Source organism: Sesamum indicum, linkage group LG3, assembly GCF_026168435.1.
Source record: "Sesamum indicum cultivar Baizhima isolate 11 linkage group LG3, ASM2616843v1, whole genome shotgun sequence".
Lineage (NCBI taxonomy): Eukaryota > Viridiplantae > Streptophyta > Magnoliopsida > Lamiales > Pedaliaceae > Sesamum > Sesamum indicum.
In genome coordinates, this window is record NC_142659.1 from 30,632,156 (window position 1) to 30,657,276 (window position 25,121).

At 37.4% G+C, this 25,121-nt stretch overlaps 4 protein-coding genes and 1 pseudogene across 6 annotated transcripts; 2 read left to right on the forward strand and 3 right to left on the reverse strand.

The window, feature by feature from the left end:
- Positions 1-364: 364 nt before the first annotated feature.
- LOC105159426 (Protein phosphatase 2C family protein) lies at positions 365-4,149 on the reverse strand. Its single transcript, XM_011076488.3, has 8 exons — positions 3,823-4,149; positions 3,197-3,339; positions 2,963-3,061; positions 2,710-2,868; positions 2,290-2,376; positions 1,430-1,521; positions 977-1,048; positions 365-745 (listed from the first exon to the last, which is right to left on the reverse strand). The coding sequence occupies exons 1-8, from the start codon at positions 3,984-3,986 to the stop codon at positions 617-619; spliced, it is 945 nt and encodes a 314-aa protein (XP_011074790.1). The 5' UTR covers positions 3,987-4,149; the 3' UTR covers positions 365-616.
- Positions 4,150-4,952: 803 nt separating this feature from the next.
- On the forward strand, positions 4,953-10,833 carry LOC105159427 (putative DEAD-box ATP-dependent RNA helicase 29). Its single transcript, XM_011076489.3, has 11 exons — positions 4,953-5,463; positions 5,653-6,814; positions 6,902-6,959; positions 7,076-7,180; positions 7,329-7,374; positions 8,256-8,329; positions 8,550-8,602; positions 8,985-9,066; positions 9,208-9,264; positions 9,641-9,776; positions 10,265-10,833. The coding sequence occupies exons 1-11, from the start codon at positions 5,091-5,093 to the stop codon at positions 10,480-10,482; spliced, it is 2,364 nt and encodes a 787-aa protein (XP_011074791.2). The 5' UTR covers positions 4,953-5,090; the 3' UTR covers positions 10,483-10,833.
- Positions 10,834-11,966: 1,133 nt separating this feature from the next.
- Positions 11,967-15,032, forward strand: LOC105159428 (DNAJ heat shock N-terminal domain-containing protein). Its single transcript, XM_011076491.3, has 10 exons — positions 11,967-12,224; positions 12,730-12,789; positions 12,992-13,074; positions 13,206-13,359; positions 13,547-13,676; positions 13,758-13,916; positions 14,066-14,244; positions 14,468-14,548; positions 14,664-14,801; positions 14,895-15,032. The coding sequence occupies exons 1-10, from the start codon at positions 12,138-12,140 to the stop codon at positions 14,973-14,975; spliced, it is 1,152 nt and encodes a 383-aa protein (XP_011074793.1). The 5' UTR covers positions 11,967-12,137; the 3' UTR covers positions 14,976-15,032.
- A 414-nt stretch (positions 15,033-15,446) lies between these two features.
- LOC105159429 (F-box protein SKP2A) lies at positions 15,447-18,067 on the reverse strand. 2 transcript variants are annotated; one of them, XM_011076493.3, is made up of 5 exons: positions 17,925-18,067; positions 17,287-17,560; positions 16,564-16,912; positions 16,346-16,487; positions 15,447-16,056 (listed from the first exon to the last, which is right to left on the reverse strand). In XM_011076493.3, exons 2-5 carry the CDS (start codon positions 17,526-17,528, stop codon positions 15,686-15,688), a joined length of 1,104 nt encoding a protein of 367 aa, XP_011074795.1. In that variant the 5' UTR covers positions 17,529-17,560; positions 17,925-18,067; the 3' UTR covers positions 15,447-15,685. The 2 variants fall into 2 exon arrangements, with proteins under 2 accessions (XP_011074795.1, XP_011074794.1); XM_011076492.3 differs by having other exon boundaries at positions 17,287-17,641; positions 17,925-18,028.
- Positions 18,068-20,277: 2,210 nt separating this feature from the next.
- LOC105159604 (uncharacterized) lies at positions 20,278-24,903 on the reverse strand (annotated as a pseudogene). Its single transcript, XR_016064499.1, has 11 exons — positions 24,288-24,903; positions 23,789-23,925; positions 23,333-23,430; positions 22,710-23,041; positions 22,221-22,412; positions 21,729-22,139; positions 21,497-21,657; positions 21,186-21,259; positions 20,949-21,096; positions 20,713-20,862; positions 20,278-20,642 (listed from the first exon to the last, which is right to left on the reverse strand). The product of XR_016064499.1 is annotated as an uncharacterized LOC105159604 (transcript).
- Between the last annotated feature and the right edge of the window lie 218 nt (positions 24,904-25,121).

The window sequence follows — 25,121 nt, forward strand, 5'->3', positions numbered from 1 at the left end:
ATTAAATGGGTTTTGTTATGGAATTATCTTTACAAGGGACTTTGGCATCATAAATTTTAGACAAGATGATAATTTTACAACCGGACATTTCAGCCAAATCATTTAATCCACCTAAGCAAGTGGGTTGAATTATGTAAGTAAAAACAGTAGATAGGTCAGGGCCTTAAGCCCAGTCTCCATATCAGAAAGTAAACAAACAATAAATTTGTATTAATTTTCTTATTCAACAGAATTGGCCAAACTAAATGCCCCTTATTGGTTAAACCTTTGAAACAATAGAAACAACAGCAATGGCTGATAAACTGTGTTTGCTCTAACCCATTTTCTCACTTAGCTTGGAAATGACGAGCAAATCGAAGGCGAGCTAAAAATGAAACCTGGTGAGGTAATTGTTTCTTTAGTAGAAAAGAAAAATATTAAGATCTTACAAGGATTATGGTCCAGCGGACAAAGAGACAAGAATCATCTAGTTTACAATGCCAGCAACTTAACCATTTGTCCTATTAAAGTTTTAGTCTGCAGCAAAAATAAAATCATATGAAAACTCGTCTGTAATTGAGGAATTTATGACAAAAAGTCTATAACGGAGAGCCAACAATGCGATATTGTTGCCTGCTCATGACTTCTCAAATCGAACAACCACGCAGGTGATATTGTCGGAACTTCCCTTCCCATAGGCTTCTTCTACCAGTTTTTTGGATGCTGCTTCAGCATCTGCTATATCTTGCACGATAGTTACAGCATCCTGAGTTTTTCAAAATCCAAATGAGTAACTAGACGTTTCAACTCAAGAAAATTTATATGAAGCAGCTGTTTTACGAAAAAAAGAAAAGGGTAAAGTATACTACATAGTAGAAATGCCTCACATATATTGAGACTTACAACTGTTGTAATACGACTTCGACTAGTTTTAAATTGTTGACAATCTAGGAATATCTGTAAGTTAAATTTTGTGCAGAAATCGCAAGAGACTAACCTTATTTGATAAGACGTTCCAAAGTCCATCGCTTGCAATTATAATGAATTCAACACCATCAACTTCTTCTTCCTAAGAAGGGAAGTCAATCAAACATCATTAAACAACAGCAGAGAGTGTGACTAAATTTCATATAAGATGTTTAACTAATAGGTAGAGTGTAGAGCAAAAATCAATCAGCATCCTACAGATATGGCAGAACAGGAGAGATGGTACTAAACACCATTAAAAACTAGCAACTACAGATAAGTTAAATGATATCCCACTAAGGCATTAAGAGTCAAAGTAACACAGCTGTTCTCCAAGATTCCTGAATAAAAGCATCTTGAATCTCATTCTGTCGCTATTATATAAAATTCGAGCTCTGAATTAAGCATCTTGATGCGAATGAGAATTAGGAATTTACAACTAATATGACTAGAAGAAAGGTTCAGGAGTTAAAGCAAACAATACCTGAATCTCGGGATCAGCCACAACATATGGCCTAAGTAATTTATCTCCAAATGCACGCGAAACAGCGAGAACACCACCAACACGCCATGTTCCTAATGAATAGATATTCAAGTCTACTTAACAATATACTTACAGTTGCCAAACATGTAGCCGTATGAGCAGGTATATAGTTCAGAGCTACACTGGAGACATTGATATTCATCAATTTGAACTCGGTGTGCCAAAAAAATAAATAAATAAAAATCAAGAATAGGAACTTCTGATCTTTCAGCAATTTCACCCTGTTTGGAGGAACGCACAGCAATCTCAAGCAAGAAATAAACATGTCGGAAAATATAATATGACTTAAAAATCGATTAGCCACATGAAGAGGGACAATTATATATTTAACAGATATCGACAAGAAGATATCCAAGTTAAGACATAGAAAACTAACATGAAATGAGCATAGATGATATTAAATTATATATAGTTAAGGGACATCAGAAAAGTTGCATAAAGCTTCAGCATGTCTTAAAATGTCACCTAAGGAATCAATACCGGAACAATCACTACTCAAAGTGTCCAGCAAAAAAATTCTGCAATGAACCTTGAAAAGGCACATAAGGGGAAAGAACATGGGGCTTGTCACTTGCTGAGTCGTTTTATATTAAATTTACATTTCCCAATTTCCATTAATAGGTCCAGAAAATCCACATGCAAGCTGCCTTTTAACACTACTGATTCCCTTTGCATGTTTAAATGGTGGTACCAGTTGAATAAAAATAGTGGCTCCTGGCTTATCACAGTTGTACATGGTTAAAGACATCCACAGGATTAATTTACCATAAAAAACTATATCTGAAAACTCAAATTTTTACCTGCCCAAACAACGAAACCTCCAGCCTGTTCTATTCGCTCACGTTCATCAGACCTATCAGGCTTGTGGTCAATCGACAAAGGAATAGCTACACAAAGATGCACGAATGGTCATAAAAAAAGTGAAGGTGTACCATTTAGCAGATTTTTTATGCATATAACAGATGCATAAAAGAATATTTGAAAGCATATGAAAACATGTTCGGCCATGACTGGAAACTGAATTAGTTGACTGAGTGGAAGATTTTAGTATATGATTATATGTATAATTTAATGATATGAAGATCTGAATATGTAGGATGACATGCATAACCTACATAATAATTGGAGAATATAGATGTTTATAGTAATGGACGAGCTGCAACAAGTCATGCTCCCAGGATCAATTATCAAATAGTTTGAGGGACAACATGACGTCTAACCTGAACCAGCCCTACAAGCAACAACTCTAGAATCTCCCACATTTGCAACAAATATTTTGTCACGTACAAGGACAGCAGTTGAAGCAGTTGAACCTGCGTCTTTCTGCTGGCCTTTTTCTTCATTAAGGTAATTGGTATCTGTCTGTTTAAATGCTTCAACTGCAATCAAAAGCTTTTCCTATTATACGATAGATCAGATTAAATATTTCCTATATCATCATACATAGTGGATATAGGATCTTGAAGTTCATACCAATAGCTGACTTTGTGTCTCTAAGAAAATCTGGGTGGCTGCTCAAATTTTGAAAGAGGTATTTCTTGAGGTACTCTGCGGTTCTAAAGCCACCATGCCCTGATATGAAACATAAATGTATAAAACCAAAAGGCATAATAATCTGGAAAAGGTGGTTTACCATATCGATAGATTTCCATTTTGGTACATTAAACATTAAATTCATAAAGAAATACAAGATAATAAACCTCATACCATCAAAAACACCAAAAAGGCCCACCGTCTGGCCATCAACTTCTGACATCCGTATCTCATAATAATCCTCCATTGAGGCACGTTTACCCTTGAAACTGGAATATCCATAAGTTAACTTTGCCTTTTTATCTCCAGTGAGAAAGCTGCAATATTAACAATGTTCAGTTATATTGCCAAAACGATTATTTCCCATTAAAAAGACAAATATTGCAAGATTCTGCACTGATCCAACAAATAACTCAATGGATTCCTCTACTCCTGACAATGTCTGATAACAGCTAAAGTTTGGAACTTTGATTTTTAATTCCATGTCTGCTATTAGAAGGACCTGATCATCATTGCACAAGGACATATTATTGGCACGAATCTCTTATTCTTAATTTACATAAACGACAATGCACTGTCACAAGAAGCAAAAGATTGATAAATTAATAGCATACGAACACCGCATCCAACCCCCCGAAAGGGGAATAAAGATAAAGAAACGAAACAAAAGAAATCTCCATTGACATGAACCAACGTAATTGCCCAACGCAATAGTAAATTTTACTCACGTAACAGAATTGAGCCAATCAATATCGCAACAAGCATGCGCTGGAGAGATCTCGAAAGCGAAAAAAACGCACCTCATTCCACCACCGCTGACGAGGGCATCAGGATTTTTAGACTGAATCGACGTATTGGGCCGTGATTCATGTGGCAGCTCCGCTGCAGCTTGCTGCGTTGGGGCCGTCAGGGCAATCCCGGTGGACGGCGGCTGCGATTGCTGTTGTTCTTGATCAGTCTTCATCGTACATTCAGAAGAGGAGATAGGTACGGTAGTGTCGGAAGATCTTCTATCATTCACTCATCATCAGTCTCTGTCTCTGTCCCTCTGTATGAAATAATTTGGTCGACCAACAACGTTGGAGTTGGAGCGCTCATCCTCATACGCTTAACGGGCAGCTACGAGTACGGGATAATTGCAGTTATTCCTTTTTTTTTTAACCCTTCAAATATATTTAGAAATTAATTAGTAGAGATAATTACAATTAGACTTTTTAAAAATATAAAATTACACTTTCTTTTAAAAAGAAAGTTAGAAATTAAAATTACATTCTTTTAAAAAATCTCTGAATATATCTGGCGCGCTTCTATTAAGGTTTGTACAAAACTTATTGACTTCAACAAAAAAAAAATTACATAAATTTTTAATTTTATCACTTATTTAATACTTTTATGTATATTTTTATACTTATAAAATGATAATAGTGAGATTAACATTATTATATTTTTTTTTTTACAAGTACAAAATTATTATATGAATTATTAAATAAAGAGTAAAATTAAAAATTTATTTAATTTTCTTACAAATGTTAGTATTTTACGTTTAAATCCTAACGAAATGGAGTCACATATAGATAGTGAATTTTGGAAGATATTTAACAATAAATTTAACTTTTTTTTAAAAAAAATATAATTTTATTATTTTAGAGAAAATTTAAGTTTAATTAACTCTAGTTAATAATTAACCGCTCCTTGGAATTTTTAATGAGGCAAAAAAAGATAATAAATAAAATAAATCCAAAATTAGATCTGAAAATATAAAGACATAAGTACTTTAATTTGGTAAATAATTAAATACATTATTATGTATTTCTTTGGGGCTTTTAACAGTTTTGGGCCAGATTCAAGACTTGGACTTCAGCCCAAAAACTAAGAAAAGGGCCCACTGAATGGCCATTTACCATATTGGATCAAGCCGGGTCCTCTATTCGCCCAATCGGTGTTACATTCAGCTGATATGTTATGGTTCGTGTTTGCTCTTAAACCCTAAAACCCTCTCAAATTTCCCTTTTCAGTTCCAATCTACAGATTAAGCGTCATCGGATTATCGAACCGTCATTCATCCGCGATGGGAGGCGGGAAGATACTGGCAGCCTCGAAAGGGGAGCTTAAGAAGAAGCAGAAACAATCGAAGAAATCGAAATCCGGTGGTTTTGAGTCGCTGGGATTGAGTCCAAATGTCTACAATGGTGTGAAGAAGAAGGGATACAGAGTGCCGACGCCGATCCAGCGTAAGACCATGCCCTTAATTCTTGCTGGATACGACCTCGTTGCCATGGCCCGCACTGGCTCCGGCAAAACGGCGGCCTTTCTAATCCCCATGCTCCAGAAGCTCAAGCATCACGTGCCGCAGGCTGGAGTTAGGGCGCTTATTCTGTCCCCGACGCGTGACTTGGCTCTTCAGACTTTCAAATTTACCAAAGAACTCGGTCGCTTTACAGGTAACTACTCCTTTGTAGGAGAATGATTGTTAATGGCGTGGTTATATGTATAAATGGATAGCGATGTGTGTTATGCTGGAGTAATTCTTTGGTTCTGAGAAAATAGGCATGGAAAAGTAGGAAGGCGTTTGAGGCGATTATACTCAAGTTAAATATTTTATTTAATGTATCTTCATTTTTTCTCTGTAGACCTTCGTGTTAGTTTACTGGTTGGAGGTGATAGTATGGAGAGTCAATTCGAGGAACTGGCACAGAATCCTGATTGCATAATTGCTACTCCTGGTAGGCTTATGCATCACTTGGAAGAGATTGATGACATGTCTTTGCGCACTGTGGAATATGTTGTTTTTGATGAGGCTGACTGCCTTTTTAGCATGGGGTTTGCGGAACAGCTGCACAAAATCCTTGCCCAGCTGGGTGAGAACCGTCAAACTCTACTTTTTAGCGCAACTTTACCAAGTGCCCTTGCCGAGTTTGCCAAGGCTGGTCTTCGGGACCCTCAACTAGTGAGACTTGATTTGGAGACAAAAATTAGCCCCGACTTGAAGCTTGCCTTTTTCACTTTAAGGCAGGAAGAAAAATATGCTGCATTGCTGTATTTGATTAGGGAACAAATAAGTTCTGATCAGCAAACTTTAATTTTTGTTTCCACTAAATATCATGTTGAATTTATATACTCTCTGTTTAGAGAAGACGGTATTGTGGCTTCTGTTTGCTATGGGGATATGGATCAAGAAGCCCGTAAGATCCATATATCAAAATTTAGGGCTAGGAAGACTATGCTGCTGATTGTGACGGATGTGGCTGCCCGGGGAATTGACATCCCTTTACTTGATAATGTAGTCAATTTTGACTTTCCTCCGAAACCTAAACTTTTTGTCCATCGCGTGGGCCGAGCTGCAAGGGCTGGTCGTACAGGTACTGCATTTTCTTTTGTCACGACCGAAGACATGCCTTACCTATTGGATCTTCATCTTTTTCTATCGAAGCCAATTAAGCCTGCTCCAACAGAGGAAGAAGTCCTAAGAGATATGGATGGTGTTATGACAAGAATTGATCAAGCAGTTGCAAATGGAGAAACTTTTTATGGGCGTTTTCCCCAAAGAGCTATAGATCTACTTTCAGACAGAGTTCGAGAAATCATTGAATCATCCACAGAGCTGACAGCTTTGCTGAGACCTTCTTCAAAAGCATTTAGCTTGTACACAAAGACAAAAGCGAAACCATCTAGGGAGTCTATTAAAAGAGTAAAAGATTTGCCCCGTGAAGGTTTACATCCTATATTCAGAAATGTTTTGGGTGGTGACGAATTAACAGCTTTAGCCTTTTCTGAGCGCCTGAAAGAATTCAGGTGAGTCCTAAATCAACATATCAATCTGAGTTTTTAAACTAATTTGTATTTTTAATTTTGCTTCTCTACATGACATTTGTTTAACAGACCCAAGCAAACTATTCTGGAAGCTGAAGGTGAGGCTGCAAAATCAAAAAATCAACAGGTATTATGCAGACTTCCCTCTTCGTGCCATCTGATTCTATCTTGCTGCTAATTTCTGATTACTTGCCCATTTTAAATGTTGTTTTGGTCAATATTGATGTAAGGAAACATTTTCAGGGACCTTCTAGTCAATGGGTTGATGTGATGAAGATGAAACGAGCTGTTCATGAGCAGGTGATTAATAAAGTTCGTCAGCAGCGTTCTAAAGATCATGTTGAGAAGGTGATAATTTTATATAAGCATTTGTAGGTTGATAGCCCCCAAAGCCATAAATATGTACTTACCCCCTGGCATTATGCTTGTTTATGGATTTACAGCTCTCTTTCTGATGTCTTTCCTCATTATTTGATGATTCTCTTTGTTATTGTAGGAAGTTGAATTGGAACATAGTCCTTCAAAGCACAAGCGAAAACAAGGTAGTTTTCTATTATCATCTTTATTCTTTACTCACCTCAATGCATTGTCCATGGACATGCTGAAGTGTACCCTTCTTGGATCTTGGTCAAGTGAAACCAATTCTTTGAGTTAAAGATTATATGGGAATTGGGGAAGCCCGTTTTCATGTTTCAATTAGCTACTCCCTGACTCTGTAAGCTGCAATTCTAAAATCCTACTTGACCTGGAAATCTAATCCTGCATTGATTGGCGTTGAGATTGTGTTAGGGACTAATATGTGGACATTGTGAAAGTCAATATGAACTCCATCTTGCTTGTGGCTTTGTAGGCATGTTTGCAGATGTAGAGTTTCATACTAGTTGAATTTCATGATATACATATGAGTTATGAGCAACCAATAGCAACAAAAGAGAAGCAAAATTATGTCCTTCATTTTATTAAGGAAAAATTACTTTGAAACTGGTGTATTCTCTGACAAGTTAAGAATCCAGCAGATGGTTAAACAATTATACTGGAAGTGGTGGTTGCTGTATCCCTGGTGAAATTCTATAAATTGATCAACTTCTTCTTTTGTTCCTCTAAACATCGGAATGTTTAGGATATCTTGAACTAAGTGGGTGTTACTGAGTGATACCCCAAAATTTAGTGCACTTTCTTGATGGCAGTGTATAATAGAAGGCGGGACAAACTTTTGGCTGGACAACAGACTAAGAAAAGTCAAATCCTTATAATCCTGTTCACGGGAAAAAAAAAGTTTATCTGTGTTTTGCCTAATAGTTTAGTATATAAACACTGATACTTTTGTTATTTTACTCTGTAAGCAATACACAGACAATGGCTAATATGATCATTTAATTATTTCTATTATTTCTATTGATATTGCCAAAATTTTTCCTGGCAGCATCTGGAACCAAAAGGAAAGCACAGAGCTTCAAAGATGATGAGTATTTCATAAGTTCAGTGCCCACAAATCAGGTGAATTTCTTTTCTGTTGTTCTGTATGACCTTACTGTGCAATTATTGGTATTCTTAAAAGTGACTTCACTCTGCAGTTGTTACTCTTTGTTTTTCCTTCCAGTAATTTGTGATCCCTGTCCTAGTAATGTTACCACTGACAGAAGCGTAATTGTATACCTCACATGACTTGGTGTTGTGCACAACCTGAAAACAACATTTTTGTAACTGTCCATTTCAGCATTTTGAAGCAGGGCTTTCTGTGCGAGCTAACCAAGGCTTTGAATCAAATAGGTAAGGATGGTAATTGATACTAAATTGCACAATTTCCTACTGTGAATATAATCTGTCAAGATTCAGATTCTTTAGCCCAGAACAGTATCACATAATTTGTCTGAACGGATGCTGATTTGGCTCCCCTCATGAGCAAGATCTTAAGGAGTTCAGTGGTGCTTTATAATTTATCTTTTTCGTAATTTCGTCGTTTAATAGTAGCTAGTTCACTAGTTTAAGATATCGAGATAAAGACGAAAGATTCATGATTTATCATGTACATGATGGGAGCATGACAGCGTGTGATGTTGTAATCCCTGTAGTAGAGTAGCCTGTCATGTATAATGCAGTTTTAAGTGTCAAATGTCAATCTGACTTTGGTCTGTGGACGGGAACTGGACAGGTTGGAAGCTGCTGTTCTTGACCTAAACGCTGATAATAGTGAAGGATTGCAGAAGCAAAAATCTTCTTATCACTGGGACAAGGTACTATAAGCTGTTATTTCTGCCACCCATCCTTGATCCCTGAAAAGAAAAAGAAATTGAATAAGAGGCACATATGGCCACAATAAATAAACACCCGTATTCGACTTCCAATATGTTGTGATGATGTTGACTTTGTAACAGAGGAGCAAAAAATATGTCAAGCTAAACAACGGAGAGCGCGTGACAGCTAGTGGGAAGGTATTTTCTTTTGCCAAATTCAGATCTTTTTGCCTAATTTGAAGAATTTTCTAATGATTTAATTTTCATGGTATATGGGTAGTTATACTTGTTAAACTCATTACTCATCCTTCTGATTAGATCAAAATGTTAGATACCATGGAATGTATTTTAACCTTGTCATCCTGGTCTTTCCTACAAGGATTGCCTGGCATACTTATAGCCATGTGTATAACTGAACAGTAGATTTGTGTAATGTCCTCATTTGCTGAGGTGTTGCTCTTATTCTCACACTAATTTGTATTTAAAATTTTTCACTGCTCTCCGTTCTCTAGTTTTGGCTTTGCCTAACTGGCCATGCGGGTTTCAAGGGTTTATTTTGGCCGCTGGCTTGCAGGTAAAAACAGAAAGTGGTACAAAATTGAAAGCCAACAAAACTGGGATATACAAGAAGTGGAAAGAACGGTCACACAAGAAGATATCACTTAAAGGGGCAAACAACGATAGCACTTCAGGAGCTGCTAGTTCAGCAGGTAAATTTATGTTTGCAATTCTGTTCTATAACCTCAAGGTAAATAATGCCTACAGTGAAATAACTGAAAATTTCCTCTGCATCTTTCATGAGAATAGGTTTCAGAAGAAATAGAGAATTTCAAATAATGTTCTTGAAAATGTATTCTAAGAGAATGTCCAAGTACATAGATTAGGCATGGAAACCTAAACAAAGGATTAGCCTGGTATTATCTACTACTAAACACTTTAACTAGGTAGTGTTAGTCCCTGATCTGATATGGTCACAAAACTTAGCTCTGTCTTTAGTGGATCGTGTTTTTGCTTTTCTATCACCTGATAATTAAAATTTCTATTTCTGGTGCTCGCTAGCCTGTTTGCTTTGTGTCCATTTCACCCTTGTTTCTGTTTTATCTACCTTATTAATCTCATCATTTAACATTCTATTTGTTAAGTTGATTTAATGATCAAGTAATGAATCTGTATTTTATCTTTTCAACTTCTTGGAAAGGTACTCCTGGTTATCGAGTGGACAACCGAAGGTTCAAGGGTGGAAAAAGTCATAAATCAGTACCAAATGCCCATATCCCTTCAGAAATCAAAGATTTTGAACAAGTTCGGAAGGAAAGGCAAAAGAAAGCAGACCGAGTTTCATATCTTAAGAGCAAAAATAAGAAAGGAAAGAAGTTTGGGAAAAGTGGCAAGAGAGGAAAAGGAAAGGCAAAGTAAGGTAGCCTTAGAGGCTGGCTCTCTTTATCTTCTTCTGACACTCTTTACTTCAAAACAACCTGCCTGTTAGACTGGGGATCAGCGAAGTGCAGCACATTCGTCTACTTCCTGTCTTTTCAGTGGTGAAACCTCTAGTGAAGCTGAGAGATCGTAGATCCTGTAGTTGCAAGGCAAGTTGGATCCGCTTACAACTGTGTCCATCTTTTCCTGTAGTAATACATGCATTTGATGGACCCTTTTTTTGTTTTGGGACTTAAAATAAAAACCTCTGAATTTCGAATCCCATTGGATTCCAATGGAATAATCTATGATATGAATCATACTCTTTCAATCAAAGAGATATTTCAGCGATTCCCGTGTTTCTATTTCGAAAAGAAAGGAGGATTCAGATGATTGGAAATTTATTCCAACCTAAAATTCTTCCGAAATTTTCTATTTCAATAAAAGGAATGGGCTCTTACTATCTTTATAGATGGATATGAAGACCGGACCTTTTTTTTTTATTTTTTGCCTCTTTACTGTTCAAAGACGAGGTCGTTTTGTTAAGTGTATACGCACTTTCTATGAGAAATGATATAGAGATAGTGGTTGTCTAACGAGAGACTATGCAATAATAAGATCTTGCCTCGGGCGAGTCACATATTGGGCAGTTACCGCTTGGTTTTAAATTTGAGAAAGGCGATTTAGGCTTTATCAACTTATTTCATATCATGGTTCGGGCGTTAAAAATCGGTGAGGTTTACTCTTCCTTATTAGTAAAAGGAAAGCAATTAGAATCCTAAGATAAGAATTATTTCAGATTGATGAAAAAGCAACTATAGACTAACTTAAAAAGTTTGTATCCATTTTGAGGTCCCCAGACTTCCTGGCCAACGATTTGTGTCGATTGAATGGGACCATGTAAATTTTGGCCGAGTAATTATTTTGAAAAATTACAATAATAGATGCTTTTCTTGTATGCGTTTGTGTGTTTTATCTAAAAGTTACTGTGGAGTTTGCTCAGTATTTTGTTCTCGTACTAAGATGAAAACAACTCTTTTCGATGAGTAATAACAATCAGCAATAAAAGTTTCCATAACAATTTTACGAGCTCAATTTTCAAATTGTCTAAATCATTCTAGTCCAGTACCAATGTTCTCTTGGACATTTCAGCTTTCTTACATGTAATAAGATGGTCAAGTTAAACAATACCATTAATTAGCAAGGGCTTGATCTACTTGACACTATTCTAAGTGGGCTGTCGAGCAAACCCACTAGTTCGTGGGCCCATACAAATCTCAAATCCGTTTTGAAATAGAGCAAGAAAATCTGTCCATTCCCTGTCTCGTGTTCCCTTCCTTTTTGTAGCCCAAAAAAGAAAAGAAAAGAAAAGGGGGGGGGGGGGGGGGGGGGAGGGAATTGAAAAAGTTGGTGTAGTAGACAACGCATACAAAATGATCAGCGCCACAAAGTGACAGTTAAAATACTGTTTTCTCCCGCGAAAAAGCTTTCACAAAAGCACTACTTTATTCAATGCAGCGAACTGGAAAGCTCATCTCATTCTCTCAACCTCTATTTCCACACACACAACACACATTCTTTCTCTCTAACATCTTACTTTCTTTGAATTCTTCTCTGTACTTCTTGCAGAGTTTCTCAACTGAGAAGGAAAAGAAATGGTAAAAGAAACTGAATACTATGATATTCTTGGGGTCAGCCCTTCTGCCTCTGAGGAGGAAATTCGCAAAGCTTACTACCTTAAGGTTTGGATTCATTTGCTAATTTATTTAAGACATACCCTTTTAATGGTGATCTTCTTCTTTTTGTGCTATGTTTGTAGTCTCTGTATTATCGTCAGTTCATAGGTTGTTTGATGATGATAAAGTAGATGTAACATGATTCATGTGTGTATAGATAGTAGGGGCATTCATTATTTTCTTTCGGCCATTGTGAGTTTCTTCGTTTCTATCCGTTCTGTTGGTTGGAGTTCAGGACTGTATGATTCAACTGAAATGTGCAGTTACGCCAATTTTGATTTTTGTTGGATGAATTGGGAAACCTGTTTAATTCTGAATGAAGAATTTTTTATTCTGACTTTTGCATCCTACCAGGCTGAGGTTGTCAGGTTGTTTAATCCAAGTCATGTTTAAAATGCATTCGGCTGCTTCTCGTTTATGCTTTCTTCTCTGTTCGTGTTTCCCTGATGATGAAAGTGAAATATTGCTCAAGTTTTGGTTGATGATTTTTTCACAATCATGAATGTTGCAGGCGAGACAAGTTCACCCTGATAAGAATCCGAATGATCCTCAGGCAGCTGAACGATTTCAGGCAACTACTTTGCTTCTCCACTACCTTTCTCTGCTTGTCTTGTTAATACTTGTGAGGGACATGATAATCAATTGAGCAACTTAAGCTGGGTTTTATGTTTCTCAGACCTTTTCTTGAGTTGTCTGGATCTAATTCATGCGATAAAGTAACTTAATCTACTGCATCTCTTCATTCATGAAGAAGTAATTCCTAGTATCATCAGGTACTAGGAGAAGCATACCAAGTTTTGAGTGATCCAGTGCAGAGGGACACCTATGATCGCAATGGGAAGTACTGTATATCTAAGTGAGTGTTTTCTAAAGATAAGCTCCTGTTGTTAATGTGAAGTTTATATGTTACGGCCCTGGATTGAGTGATCATGGCAGAGTCAACTACACTGGGTTTTTAATCTCATCTTTGCTCATTCCTTCTTCTAGGGAAACGATGCTTGATCCTACTGCAGTATTTGCTCTTCTATTTGGGAGTGAACTTTTTGAAGACTATATAGGTCACTTAGCTGTGGCGTCAATGGCCTCTACCGAATTTGCTGGTGAAAGTGATAATCCTGACAAAGTCCACGACAGACTCAAGGTGGTATATGTAGTGTATCAGCTTTGAAATTACTGATATATAAGCTACTGGGGCATCCTTCTCTTTCTGTAATAATTCCTACATCATATCTTGTTCACATTTCTGAAATCCCTGTTTGTGTGACTTATCAAGTACGAAATCATATATAGGTTCTGCAGTTTCACTTTTCCAATGTTGTCTAACTTAGGTGGTTCAAAGAGAAAGAGAAGAAAAGCTTGCTAGGAAACTAAGAGATTTTCTTCACCATTATGTCCGTGGCGACAAAGAAGGCTTCTTAAAACAAGCTGAATCCGAAGCAGAGAGACTCTCACATGCAGGTCAGCTGATAATTTTCGTATCATCAGTTCAGCTAAATGCTTTAGCTTGTCAAGAGAACTTCACTCACAGCTTATTTGCAGCTTTTGGAGCTGAAATTTTGCACACAATTGGGTACATATACACAAGGCAAGCAGCACTTCAGCTAGGGAAAAAAGCTATTTACCTTGGAGTCCCATTTGTAGCCGAGTGGGTTCGTAATAAAGGGCATTTCTGGAAGTCGCAATTTACTGCAGCAAAAGGTATCCTGAATATGTAGCATTGTGCCCTTCACTTTCATCTGCATTGGAAATTTTTGCGTATGTTGATTGATATGAATGTATATATGATGGAATCACCTCGGATGCGATAATATAAAACATCAAAACACTAACAATATATCCCACTTCAGGTGCTTTTCAGTTGCTGCAACTTCAGGAAGATATCAGGCGCCAATTCAAGATGGATGGTAGTAGTCCAGAAAATGATATGGAATCGCATCTAAGACTGAATAAAGACACTCTCATGAATTCACTATGGAAACTGAATGTGGTCGACATTGAAATAACTCTACTACACGTTTGTCAAATGGTTAGTATTTCTGGGTCGTTCTTAGGAGGTCCTCAGGCTCTACATTTCGAGACAATACTAGCATTAATGCGACGGGATTCTCATATACTGATGATTGTGATTGTTTGGGTCCCTAAACCTCCTAAGATTACTTGGTATTTATCTGATTTCGATGAAACAATGCTGTAAATATACTTGATTAGTAGCTCATCCAGTACAAGACTCATTTCTGGATGTTTGGTAGGTTCTACAAGACAACAGTGTAAGGAAGGAAGAACTCAGATTGCGAGCAGTGGCGTTGAAAATCCTAGGAAAAGTTTTCCAGGTAGTCCTTGTTCTGATAAGATCATGACCTATTCTGCACCTACAGCATACAAAATTCCTGCGTCTGGATTTTTGTCTCGTCGGGATAATAACTAACAAAAGGTGGTTGCATTCAGAGTCAGAAGAACATGCAAAATGCTGGAACATCAAAGAAGAAAATTGCTTCAGCAGATGCAGACGACAGCAGTTCTGATAGTAGCGACGAAGACGATTCACCAAGATCACTCAATTATCGTACTCCTTTACTTACTCAGGTGAACCTGTGGATATGAGCCCCTCCACTAAATTCATCTGAACTCTTATTGTCTGAATGGGAGAAGGTAACATGTTCCTGTCTTTCATTACAGGGAATTGGAAGACTCTTCAGGTGTCTCTGTAACCCAGCATTTGATGTAGATGATGAAGAAATTGTGTATAGAGGAAGATGAGAGGCTATGAATCTTTCATAATTTGTGCACCAGTGATCAGCTGCATGCCTCAACTACATTTTTTTTAACAGAAGACAGTCTTTGGGGAAAGCCAAAAGGGCTAAAACCTGTTGTTTCAAAAACTTGTGCATTTCTATAGTAGTGACTGAGGTATGTTAACCTATTGTTTGAACAACATGGTTATTACTGCATTACTTCCATCATCCGATTGTTCTATTAACCTAACAATAACTACTTTCTTGCCACTATTTCGGCTGATAATCCTCAGGGGTGCGACAAATCAAGTCAAGCTGCATATATTACTGTCTCGATTTATTTGACCTCTTATCTTACTCTATACATAGTATTTAAACTTAGTTGGACTATCAATTCGATAGAACTAAAATGAGCTTTAATAAAATGGAACAGGAATAATATTTTTACACATTATCATTATTTATATCCAATTGAGGGGGCTCTTTAGAATCAATCTCAAAGCAAGGGTCGATGATACGATATACTTTGCAGTCCTAATAACAATTCATAATAAAGCACCAGATACAAACTAATTTACAAGGTACCACTGAAAAGTCAGCACAAGGAGAGCATTTCAAAGAAAATGAACAGTTTTTTCCGTGTAGTTAAACCTCCATAACATCAACCAAATGTCTTAATTTGCTCAAAACAAGCTTCAAACAGAACCCCTACTTATTTCAGGAAGCAACTCAGTCTTAGTGAGCTAAGTGAGGGATCACAGTCGGTGCATGGTGTGCTTGGACAGCACAAGCACAATGCACAGATGTTAAGCTGAGACAACCACTGATTATCAAGGAATGTCGACCAGGACACGTATGAAGAGCAGGAAACGAGTCACATACCGCCTGTACCGCTGGTGGAGTCAGGGCAGTGCACTGGCTGATGTTGAGATTCGTAAGCCCTTCCTCCTCATGCCGGTTGGAAACTGACGCCCATGTCCCAGGCTTGTTCTTCACTCGGCTTTGTGCCAGAGAATACATGGCTTGATCTGTAATGTTCTGGCAGTAGTATAGGTCCAGGGACCTCAGGTGAAGGCAGTTGTTTGCCAGTGCAATTACACTGTCATCTGAGATGATTATCCATCAATAAGCACATGACATAAACCAAGAAACCCACAAACTGAAGCTATTAAATCGAAAACCAATCAAATGAAATCTGAATTGCCATCTCAATAAGAGAAAATATTCAACTCCAAAAATTACAAGTTCCCTCCGCCTCTTCCGAGTTGAAATATGCACTTCCTTTAATGAAACACCTCAAAGTATTTCATTGGTTTTATTCATAGTATGAATACTTTTGAATTTTGCGACTCCAACATTTTTGAATGAAAGAGAACAAGTACAAGAAACAGATACCGGTTATAAGAACACATCCACACAAATCAAGAGCTCTGAGATCAGGGCAACCATAGGCTAAGCTTTTCACCCCTTCATCACCGACCCGGTCACACCATCCCAGGTTCAAAGACTGCAATTCGTTACAGTTGTATCCAATCGCCTGCATAAGATAGTGAGAGAAATACGTTAAACAATCTCATATTTGATCTTGGAGGTGGGCTTACAGTTCACAATACCTTTAGCGCCCTATCCGATGCAGCCCTAACACATCCACAAAGATTCAAGAATTTCAATTTTCTGCAAAAGCCAGTTAAGAAAGCGAGAGCAGTATCGCTGAAGGCTGAACAGCCACTGATATTCAGCCTAACAAGATTTGGACAACCATGTGCTAAGGCATACAAGGAGCGGTCAGTAAGTCTGAAACTCTTGCTGAGATCCAACTCTTGCAGGTCATGACAGTGATTTGCAATTTTTTCAACAGCATCATCCTGAAGTTGCGGTGTGCCTTGTCGCAGAATTAGAACCTCCAGTTTCGTGAATTTGGGAGCCAGTGACAGAACCAAATCGTTCATGCGTTTCTTGCACCTGAGGAAACATACACAGCTAAATAACGCATGCTGAAATGTTCACTACACACCGAAATTTCTTCAACATATATATCGCAAGAATTTCTCAAGAACAACTATTACAAGCTCTGAAAGCTTGAATCTATTTTCTTTCTAGCATATGTGACAATGTTGAAATATGGATCACCTACTCTTGCTTCCCCTATCCAATAAGCGACTCTGTAATTGATACAAACTAAATTGAAATAATAGCCATCAACTTAGTGATTTTGCAATACTGCCACTTCAGATGACCATAACAGATGAGGCTCGATCATAATCTGACAAGCACAAGTAAAATATTTACAGAATCCCATGTTTAACAAAATCATGAAAATAAAGAAATATGAATACCAGGAGAGGGAGAGATGAGTGAGGCCCCAAGAAATGGCATCCCTCCAGCCATGACACACCCCAGATGCCACAATCACCCACCGATCATCCACAAGAGACAGAATCCTCAGCAACAGCTCCACTGGAATATCTTTCCACTCAATTATCCTCAACCCTCCACCTAAACCACCCCCAATTTCACTACCAAGATTGTTATTATTACTACCATTCATCATATTCTCAACACCACCAAAAACCATCATCTTCTCAAAACACAAGTCCAGGCCCTTTGTCCCTATCATTCCACTATGTAATCAGTATATAGAATTCAAACCACAAAAATCCTAAAAAAGAAAAAGTTGATGCCTTTATGCTCCTGTCAATCAAAAAACCAAAAGAGAATTTCATGAGGTACCATCTTCTTCAAGAAAATTCAATTCTTTCTCGTTTTAACTTTGAAAGAAAAATTAAAAGAACTGATCAGTGGTCAGAATTTAGCATCAAAGGGACTTCTTTTCTTCTGCTGTTCGTTTCAAGAAAACAAGAAACGATTGAGATGATAAATCAGATAAATTTTGGTAGTATAAAAGATGATTAAGGGAGTGTGTGTTTTAGTTATTGTTTGCGGAAACTGGAATGAGGAAGGAAGATGAATGTACCTAAAAAATGTAGCAAGTGAAAGTGAGAGTGGGACGTCGTAGGTTGTACCTCCTAGTCCAAGATGAGTGTACCTCAAAAATTGCCAATTGCCAATGGCCAAAACGTGTCATGTGAACAGGAAGCGGTGTGCATTACAACGCAGATATATTTGTTTCTTTCAAATTTTCTGGCTGGGCTGTTACGTGGCAGCACTGCACCTGCTCACCAAAATATTACAATAATTCAATTGCAAAATTAATGTGATCCGGGTCGAAATATGCGGTCTCGTGATTCGATCTCCACTCGAAGCGCCTATTCGTCCAAGACCAGATTTTGGGTTCCCTGAGAATGAAAACACGAACTGTGAGCTCGTCGGGCACGTCCCCGACAATGACCCTCCGACGCTCAAGTTAGTTTGGTCGAATGAAATTGGTTCGATCTAGGAGTTCGGTCTCAATTAATGCGTATCAGTTACCTCATTTATGGCGTGTCGGGGTCTATTTATAATACACAGTTGTACGGTAAGTACTGGGCCACGTGGCCTCATCTCGTTGGTGTGCGTTCTGATCGAACGGTGGAGATTGTCCGGGTTTCCGGTCGGTGTACGTGATCCGGGTCGGGTCCCACGCGACCCGCCTGTTACAATATTCGCGGATCCTGATCGCGAAATGACTGTAATGCCCTTAATGAGGGGTGTTTTGGTCCTTTTGCAGATATGATATTTGGGTACTCATCATAATGTAAAAGATTTAGTTGCAAACATTGAGAATCGGTCAAGCTCCATAGTTACAGGGATACCTACGCTTCTGTTCTCTCCTGAAATTGGTATAATTATGTAGATTTTTTATAATTTGATACCAAAAAAATTATTTAAACTGCAACGAGTTAGTAAACCAATTGATAGTAAATATAAATTTTCATTCGATTTTTATTGTCAATGTTAACAAATTTAATAAATTTTAACCAATTGAATGACTTATTTGTTTAGACGAAAGTAAATTTTAGTAGTTGCTAAATATAATTTTTTAAATTAAAGGAAGTTTATGTACATCAAATTTCAAGAGAGGAGAGTAGATTTGTCTTGTTAAAACAATAATAACAATACTAAAAAAGGAATAAATTTTATCATTATTCAATACTAATAAAAGTGGGCTCCACAGCATTCTTATTTGAAGATGAGGCGGAAGGTATAAGCTTTGATGTGGTGTGATGGGGAATTTGTATGGGGACCAGAGAAAAAAAGTTAAAGAAAACGCCAAACGACAAAGGAAGATGAGCCAAACGACAAATCAAACCAATAATAATTTAAAAAACAAACCTTATCAGGAAAGTAACAAATCCATATTGCACAGAAACGAAGCCGCATCCATATATCCATATTTTCCATCTCCTAATCAATCAACTTCATAAGGAACAGTGGGCTTGAAAGCGCATATATACCTACGAGTGTGCGTGTAGGATTGCAAATGTTGGTGTCTGGTAAAAAGCATTTATCTTTCGACTTTTGGTGCAAAAATCATTTTATCATGTTTGTCTTTGTTTGACATGTTCTATCATATCTCTGTGTCCCATATCTTCAAGTAATAAGAAAGGGGATAATCACACATCCTTCTGGTCTTATTTTAAAATTTGATATAATTACAGTAGGAGGACAAAAATGAGTTTTGTTGGTAGCCTGCCGGCCACCCTGTGTTATGGTACAAGATAATTTTGTACATGTACCAAAGGTTATGTCTACACATTGTATTTGTATACTTCTCTCAAACTATAGTTGTTCATTGCTTAGGACATAAGCACATTGTCAAACTTTGTTAAATTCTTGTGATCTTTATTCTTGTAATTAGTGTTCATTCTCCACAATTGATGCGTTATTTTTTAATATACACGTAAATCTTTTGTAATTTAAAAAATTTGAATTAATCGTGACGTTAGACGGAAGCAAATATCAAGATACTAAACAAATTTTCAAATTACAAAAAATTTATATATAAATATATCAAATCTTATAAAAGGCTATGTAATTAACTAGGAGTGAGAACAACATACTACTTTTTTGCAGAACCAACAAATAAATCCCCATGCCTTTTTCCAATTCTTTCTTCATTTCTTGTCCAAATACATTTTGATTTTTGCACCACAAATATTTCTTCATTTTTAAGTCAATGTAATATTACGCTAAATAGTTTTATTTATATTGGACGTTGAGTCTGACTCAATATTTATATTTTTTTTTTGTTCAATGTGAGTTTATAATTTACAGATATTTTAATATAAACGATTAATAGGTAATCTGTTGTCGTAAACTTTTTACAAAAACTTATTTTAGTAAAAGAAAAGTTGAGCAAGTATGAACATAGTATCTTCTGTTGTTTGCATTCGTTTCGCAACCTGTCAACTGATTTCGCATCACCGAAACATACACCAACGCAGTCATATAAGAATAGGATGGGAATTATTGTTGTTTATCTCTTTCAATGGCTATGAATACACTCCTAACCACAACAGGAAATTAAAATTTGAATTTTCATCTTCTGTAGAGGCACATCAGTAAGGCTAGTCCCCTCAGTGTCTCCTGACTATATATGAGTGAGATGAAAATTGAATGAAGAGAAAGATCGAAAATCAGCATTACAGTTTCACCTCAACTAAGGGCTGGCCTCTGTATTCAGTATGATTGGGTATAAATTGCTCTTTAGGTGGCGTCGAAGATCGTTCGTCCCCTCAAGAATGCACAATACCTGAAGCATCAAGCTTGGTGTTAAGAATGAACGTAGCGTTATGATATACGGATACGTATCACAGGTTTACCTCTCCAATTGTTGGCCGCATTGAAGGTTTAGTTTGGACACACGAGTATGCTGCTCTAGCCATGTTGTACAGTTCATATGTGTCGTATGAATACTCAAGACGAGGATCGACAAGCTCGTCGAATGCAAGTGTTTGAATCAAAGGCAAAGCCTGAAGCAAAGAAATACAGATGTGGTCAAGGTTGATATTTGCTAATGTTGAGGCATTAAGAAGGTGAGAAAAGGCTGAAAACATACCCATTGTTTAAGGTTCTTCTGCCGGTTGTCTGTTGTTGAACTATCGGGCTTTCTTCCTGATATCAGTTGTATCAGAACAATGCCTAGTGCATAGACATCTGTTTTCACTGAAGAAACGCCTTTTTCTGCACGCTCGGGTGCAAGATATCTGCAGAGAGAGGTCAAGGTCAGATCACTGCAAGGGCAACTTATGCACCAGACAGCATGTTTTATTACAAATTATAAACCAATACTCACGCAAGATTGTCAACAAGTCTTGTCTGGATATCATCTTTATTCGTCTTCCACTTTGCCAGACCGCAGTCTCCCAGCTGATCATGAATTAAAACAGAAAGAACATAAGGTCTGACCTCCAAACATTGTTCAAGTTGAGATATTTTCTTGAGCAGGGCATCGCATATACGATCTGATCGAACTAACAAAGAAAAGCACGAATAGAAAGATATAGAGACTATCTACACTAGTATATGGGGTGATCACATTTGGGTATACAGATGCGTTAGAGCAACAAGGACATTGGATAAAGACTAGGGGCTTGCAAGATTTACCAAGGGAATGAAGTCGTCTGTGAGCAATATATTGCTTGGCCTGATGTCCTGATGAACGAGAGGACTTCCCCGACACTCTTCATGTAGAAACTGCAGCCCTTTTGCAGTTCCAACGGCAATAGCATATCTTTGGTGCCAATCAAGAACATGTTCTTTATTATCTGTCGCATGACATGTCATCCATGAGATGAAATTTTTCAGTAAATATGTTTGATATTACTAAAATGCTTACCAAATAAATGCCACTCCAGTGATTTATTGCATATATATTCATAAACCAAGATGTCGAGGTTTTCCTTGCAACAATATCCAAGAAGCATCTCAATGTTCTTGTGACGTACTATGCTGAGGACGTAAATTTCAGAACGAAATTCTGCGGAAGGTCTTTTGTTTGCATCCTTTTGCACCTTTACAGCAATCAGCTGCCCATTCTTAAGCCGACCTTTATATACTACTCCATAGTCACCTTCTCGCAGTAAATTATCAGGTGAAAAATTATTGGTCGCAGTCTTGATCATGGAAAAAGTAAATCCCATTGAATCCAGGTCCTTTTTCATCACATCAGGATGTATCTGAAGACTTGTTTGTCTTTGGTTCACTGGGGGAGAAACATCTTGTTTAATTTTGACTTTAGCTTTCGTACCTGCATCAATCATTCAAGACCAGTTACAGACAAACATTTAAGAGACAGAAACCGGGACATTGTTAAAAAGTCTGCAATCACCTTCTTCCACTGAATCAACTGATGAGAGTTTGTCTGGTGCATCAGAATAACTACATCCCATTGAATCCTGCCCCGTTTTGATCTCGCTGGCAGAGCAAGAAACAGGATTTCCAGAATGATTCTGCAAACTTATCTCTTTTTGCATCTTTTCAGGAGACTCATCATGTTTATTTTCCAGTTCATGTTGGCTGCCTGCTGAAATTAGTCAATACAATTACAGAACATGATAAGTAACAGAGATCAGGATGTCAAGATGCCTAGTTAGGTGCTGCAGCCATCACAGAGTAAGCAAGTAAAATTCAAACATCGTGAAAGCATACAGGACGAGCTTTTTCTTTTTGTTTTAACCAAACTGGTCGAAACAAAGATGGTTGAACTCAGAGCACCAGTTTGAACGAGAAAATGAACCGCATAGAGCCAAAACATGAGTGTCCAGCATCAGAAATTTTAGAGTCAGATATCTTTGCAAACTATTATAATCTTCTTAACCTGATGTCTCTTGATGATCATTTGAGTCAAAATCATTCCGTGGCTCCTCAGCGTACGCTGTGGCCGATGACATCATGCTGCTCTTGGAAATATCAGAACTTCTTGGGGAATTTGCAGGTACAGAAACGACAGACTGCTTATCACTCTCATTGTCAGGTGGAGGTGGCGGTGAAACGGGCTTGGATAGTGAATAAACCAGATTATTCTTGATAGTGTCAGTACTCTTGTCTAAACGATAAGATCTCAAAACCTGCAAGCATAAGTTATCCACAACGTGGGCGACCTTGCAAGGTATGTGCTGAATGTAAAACCTCAATTCCTTCCTTAGGTGCCTGCCATAATACATCATCAGCTAACCAAGTACAGTTTCCAAGAATGTGTTGTGAGGTAAAAAAAAAATAGCAGATCTCATATGAATTGAAAATAAGCATCAACCAAGCTCATGCAACCAAGTTCAAATATGAAAATAATGGTATAATCAACAGAAAAAAGTAAGACTTCTACTTCTTCATATAATCCAGTGATACTGCACGATATCAGATTAAAAAACTTCCCTTTTTTGTTCTACAAAAGGGCATAAATGAAAATTCGAGGCGATCATAATTTTTTTGATTAAATGTTACCTATCAATTATAGCCCACGTTGGGTTCAAAGCTACTACTTCTTGCACAACCACCTTCTTGATCGGAGCTCCAGCAGAAATATTGACCTCGATATTAACCTATAAATAGGATCATTTCAGGGAAATCATGACAACAAAAGTAGATGCTAGGGGGGTTAATTAACAATAACTCATTGCAACGGAAAATTTTCCGGGAAGAGCATCATAAAAACTGTGTCCAAAACTATCTTTCAAACAATCAAATGACACTTCCCACCTTAAGCATCTCTGGTTTGACTACAGCATGTGTCCTATGTACTGTGTTTGAGAAATATTATACTCGAGAAAATAGTTAGAATTGTAAGAATGTAACATGATCAGTGCTCTTAGCTGCATATATTTGCCCAAAAAAAAAGAATTTGTCCTAAGCAAATCTTCCGCTATGCAAACATTAGAAGGAGCAGAAAGTATGTATTACCCCTTCGGCTTCACATTCTTCAGCAGTGTGCTGGAGTGTATGAACATATTCATCAACCTTTCTAGAGACGTCTTCTTCTATCGCACGGAAATGTGCTCCAACAAAAGACTTAGGCCCTATTTGAATTTGGAAGCCCACTGCAAATGTACTTGTTAACAATGACAGCTTCATGAAAGTGAGAAAGACAAATGACAAATCATGGAACTTAACAACCGAACCAAGAATTGAGTGATGTATGGTATGAATAGTACAAAATTCAACGGCATTTTACCCATAGCATATTTTGAGCAACCAAGAGTCAAGATTATTTAGTTGCAACAAGCCTATAGGATGAGGGATTGATGAGAGTAAATTCGGTCCAGTTCAAACAAACAGTTCATGTATGACGAGCCACACACACTATTTGTATTCACTCTTAACATGTAAGTTCAATGTACGTTAGTTCATTCTACGTAGCATGCAATAAGAAACATATATACCATAAGATATGCAAACTTACTGGGGTGCAGTACTTTGTGCAACACCCCAAGCAGCTTGATTGTGGCTGCTTCTTGAATCATGTCGTCATGCAACCTAATATTAGAAATAATCTGCTTAAGCTCCTGAATGTCTCGTATTTTTGTTGCATCGAAAGCAATCACGATACTTCTTGGCATGAAAGGAGTGGAGCTCCTCCGACTGCTGCTCCTCTCCATCGATGATGCCATATAAATTGAAATCTAAGAAAATTTGTGAAGGGTTTTTCTTGAATGCAAAAGAGCACCAAGTTAATGCAAAAAATGGGCAAAATTGCTATTTCATCTCAAGAATTCTTGAACATGAAAGATGCTTGTTCTGCAATTTCTGTTTCAAGAATTCTTGTGCACAAAAGATCCCGACTTTGGAATTTCTGTTTCTAGAATTCTTGAACATGAAAAATGTTTTCTTTCGATGGATCATCTGTTGCCATTCTTTGTCCCAATCTGTCTCATTCTCTGGACTGTGTGTGAGTGTGTGAAAGAGAGAGAACTGTTAGGATTTATATGATTGATACTCAAAATATGTCTATAGCAAGGGGCAACGGAACCCGTCTATGCAAAAGCAAGAAAAATTGATGGTTGCAATGCAGTTGAGATAACTCCGAAGAATCCATTTCTTGGCTTAAACCAAACGACAATTCCTTGTGTCTTTCTTGTGACCCTATAGACAAATTTATGCTGTCTGAATCTTGTATTTATCGACATAGTATATACTTTATAGTTTGTTCGCTGTTTTATTTACCATCTTCAAATGATAAGAATCTTATCTCATTTAACTACTATTTTTTGAGTTCAAGCATGTGGGCTTCATGCAA

What these genes read in the sequence shown, in the direction of transcription:
- LOC105159428 (XM_011076491.3), top strand. Translation starts at nt 12,138, where the DNA reads ATGGTAAAAGAAACTGAATACTATGATATTCTTGGGGTCAGCCCTTCT. An exon ending in GCAAAGCTTACTACCTTAAG is followed by an intron (nt 12,225 to 12,729) that starts GTTTGGATTCAT and finishes TGAATGTTGCAG; the next exon opens with GCGAGACAAGTTCACCCTGA. An exon ending in GCAATTTACTGCAGCAAAAG is followed by an intron (nt 13,917 to 14,065) that starts GTATCCTGAATA and finishes ATCCCACTTCAG; the next exon opens with GTGCTTTTCAGTTGCTGCAA.
- LOC105159426 (XM_011076488.3), bottom strand. Translation starts at nt 3,986, where the DNA reads ATGAAGACTGATCAAGAACAACAGCAATCGCAGCCGCCGTCCACCGGG. An exon ending in GTCAGCGGTGGTGGAATGAG is followed by an intron (nt 3,340 to 3,822) that starts GTGCGTTTTTTT and finishes TTAATATTGCAG; the next exon opens with CTTTCTCACTGGAGATAAAA. An exon ending in TGCTTGTAGGGCTGGTTCAG is followed by an intron (nt 2,377 to 2,709) that starts GTTAGACGTCAT and finishes ATCTTTGTGTAG; the next exon opens with CTATTCCTTTGTCGATTGAC.
- LOC105159427 (XM_011076489.3), top strand. Translation starts at nt 5,091, where the DNA reads ATGGGAGGCGGGAAGATACTGGCAGCCTCGAAAGGGGAGCTTAAGAAG. An exon ending in CTTCTTATCACTGGGACAAG is followed by an intron (nt 9,067 to 9,207) that starts GTACTATAAGCT and finishes ACTTTGTAACAG; the next exon opens with AGGAGCAAAAAATATGTCAA. An exon ending in AGGAGCTGCTAGTTCAGCAG is followed by an intron (nt 9,777 to 10,264) that starts GTAAATTTATGT and finishes CTTCTTGGAAAG; the next exon opens with GTACTCCTGGTTATCGAGTG.
- LOC105159429 (XM_011076492.3), bottom strand. Translation starts at nt 17,567, where the DNA reads ATGATAGGGACAAAGGGCCTGGACTTGTGTTTTGAGAAGATGATGGTT. An exon ending in ACTCATCTCTCCCTCTCCTG is followed by an intron (nt 16,913 to 17,286) that starts GTATTCATATTT and finishes ATGTTTCCTCAG; the next exon opens with GTGCAAGAAACGCATGAACG. An exon ending in TGGATGTGTTCTTATAACCG is followed by an intron (nt 16,057 to 16,345) that starts GTATCTGTTTCT and finishes TAATCATCTCAG; the next exon opens with ATGACAGTGTAATTGCACTG.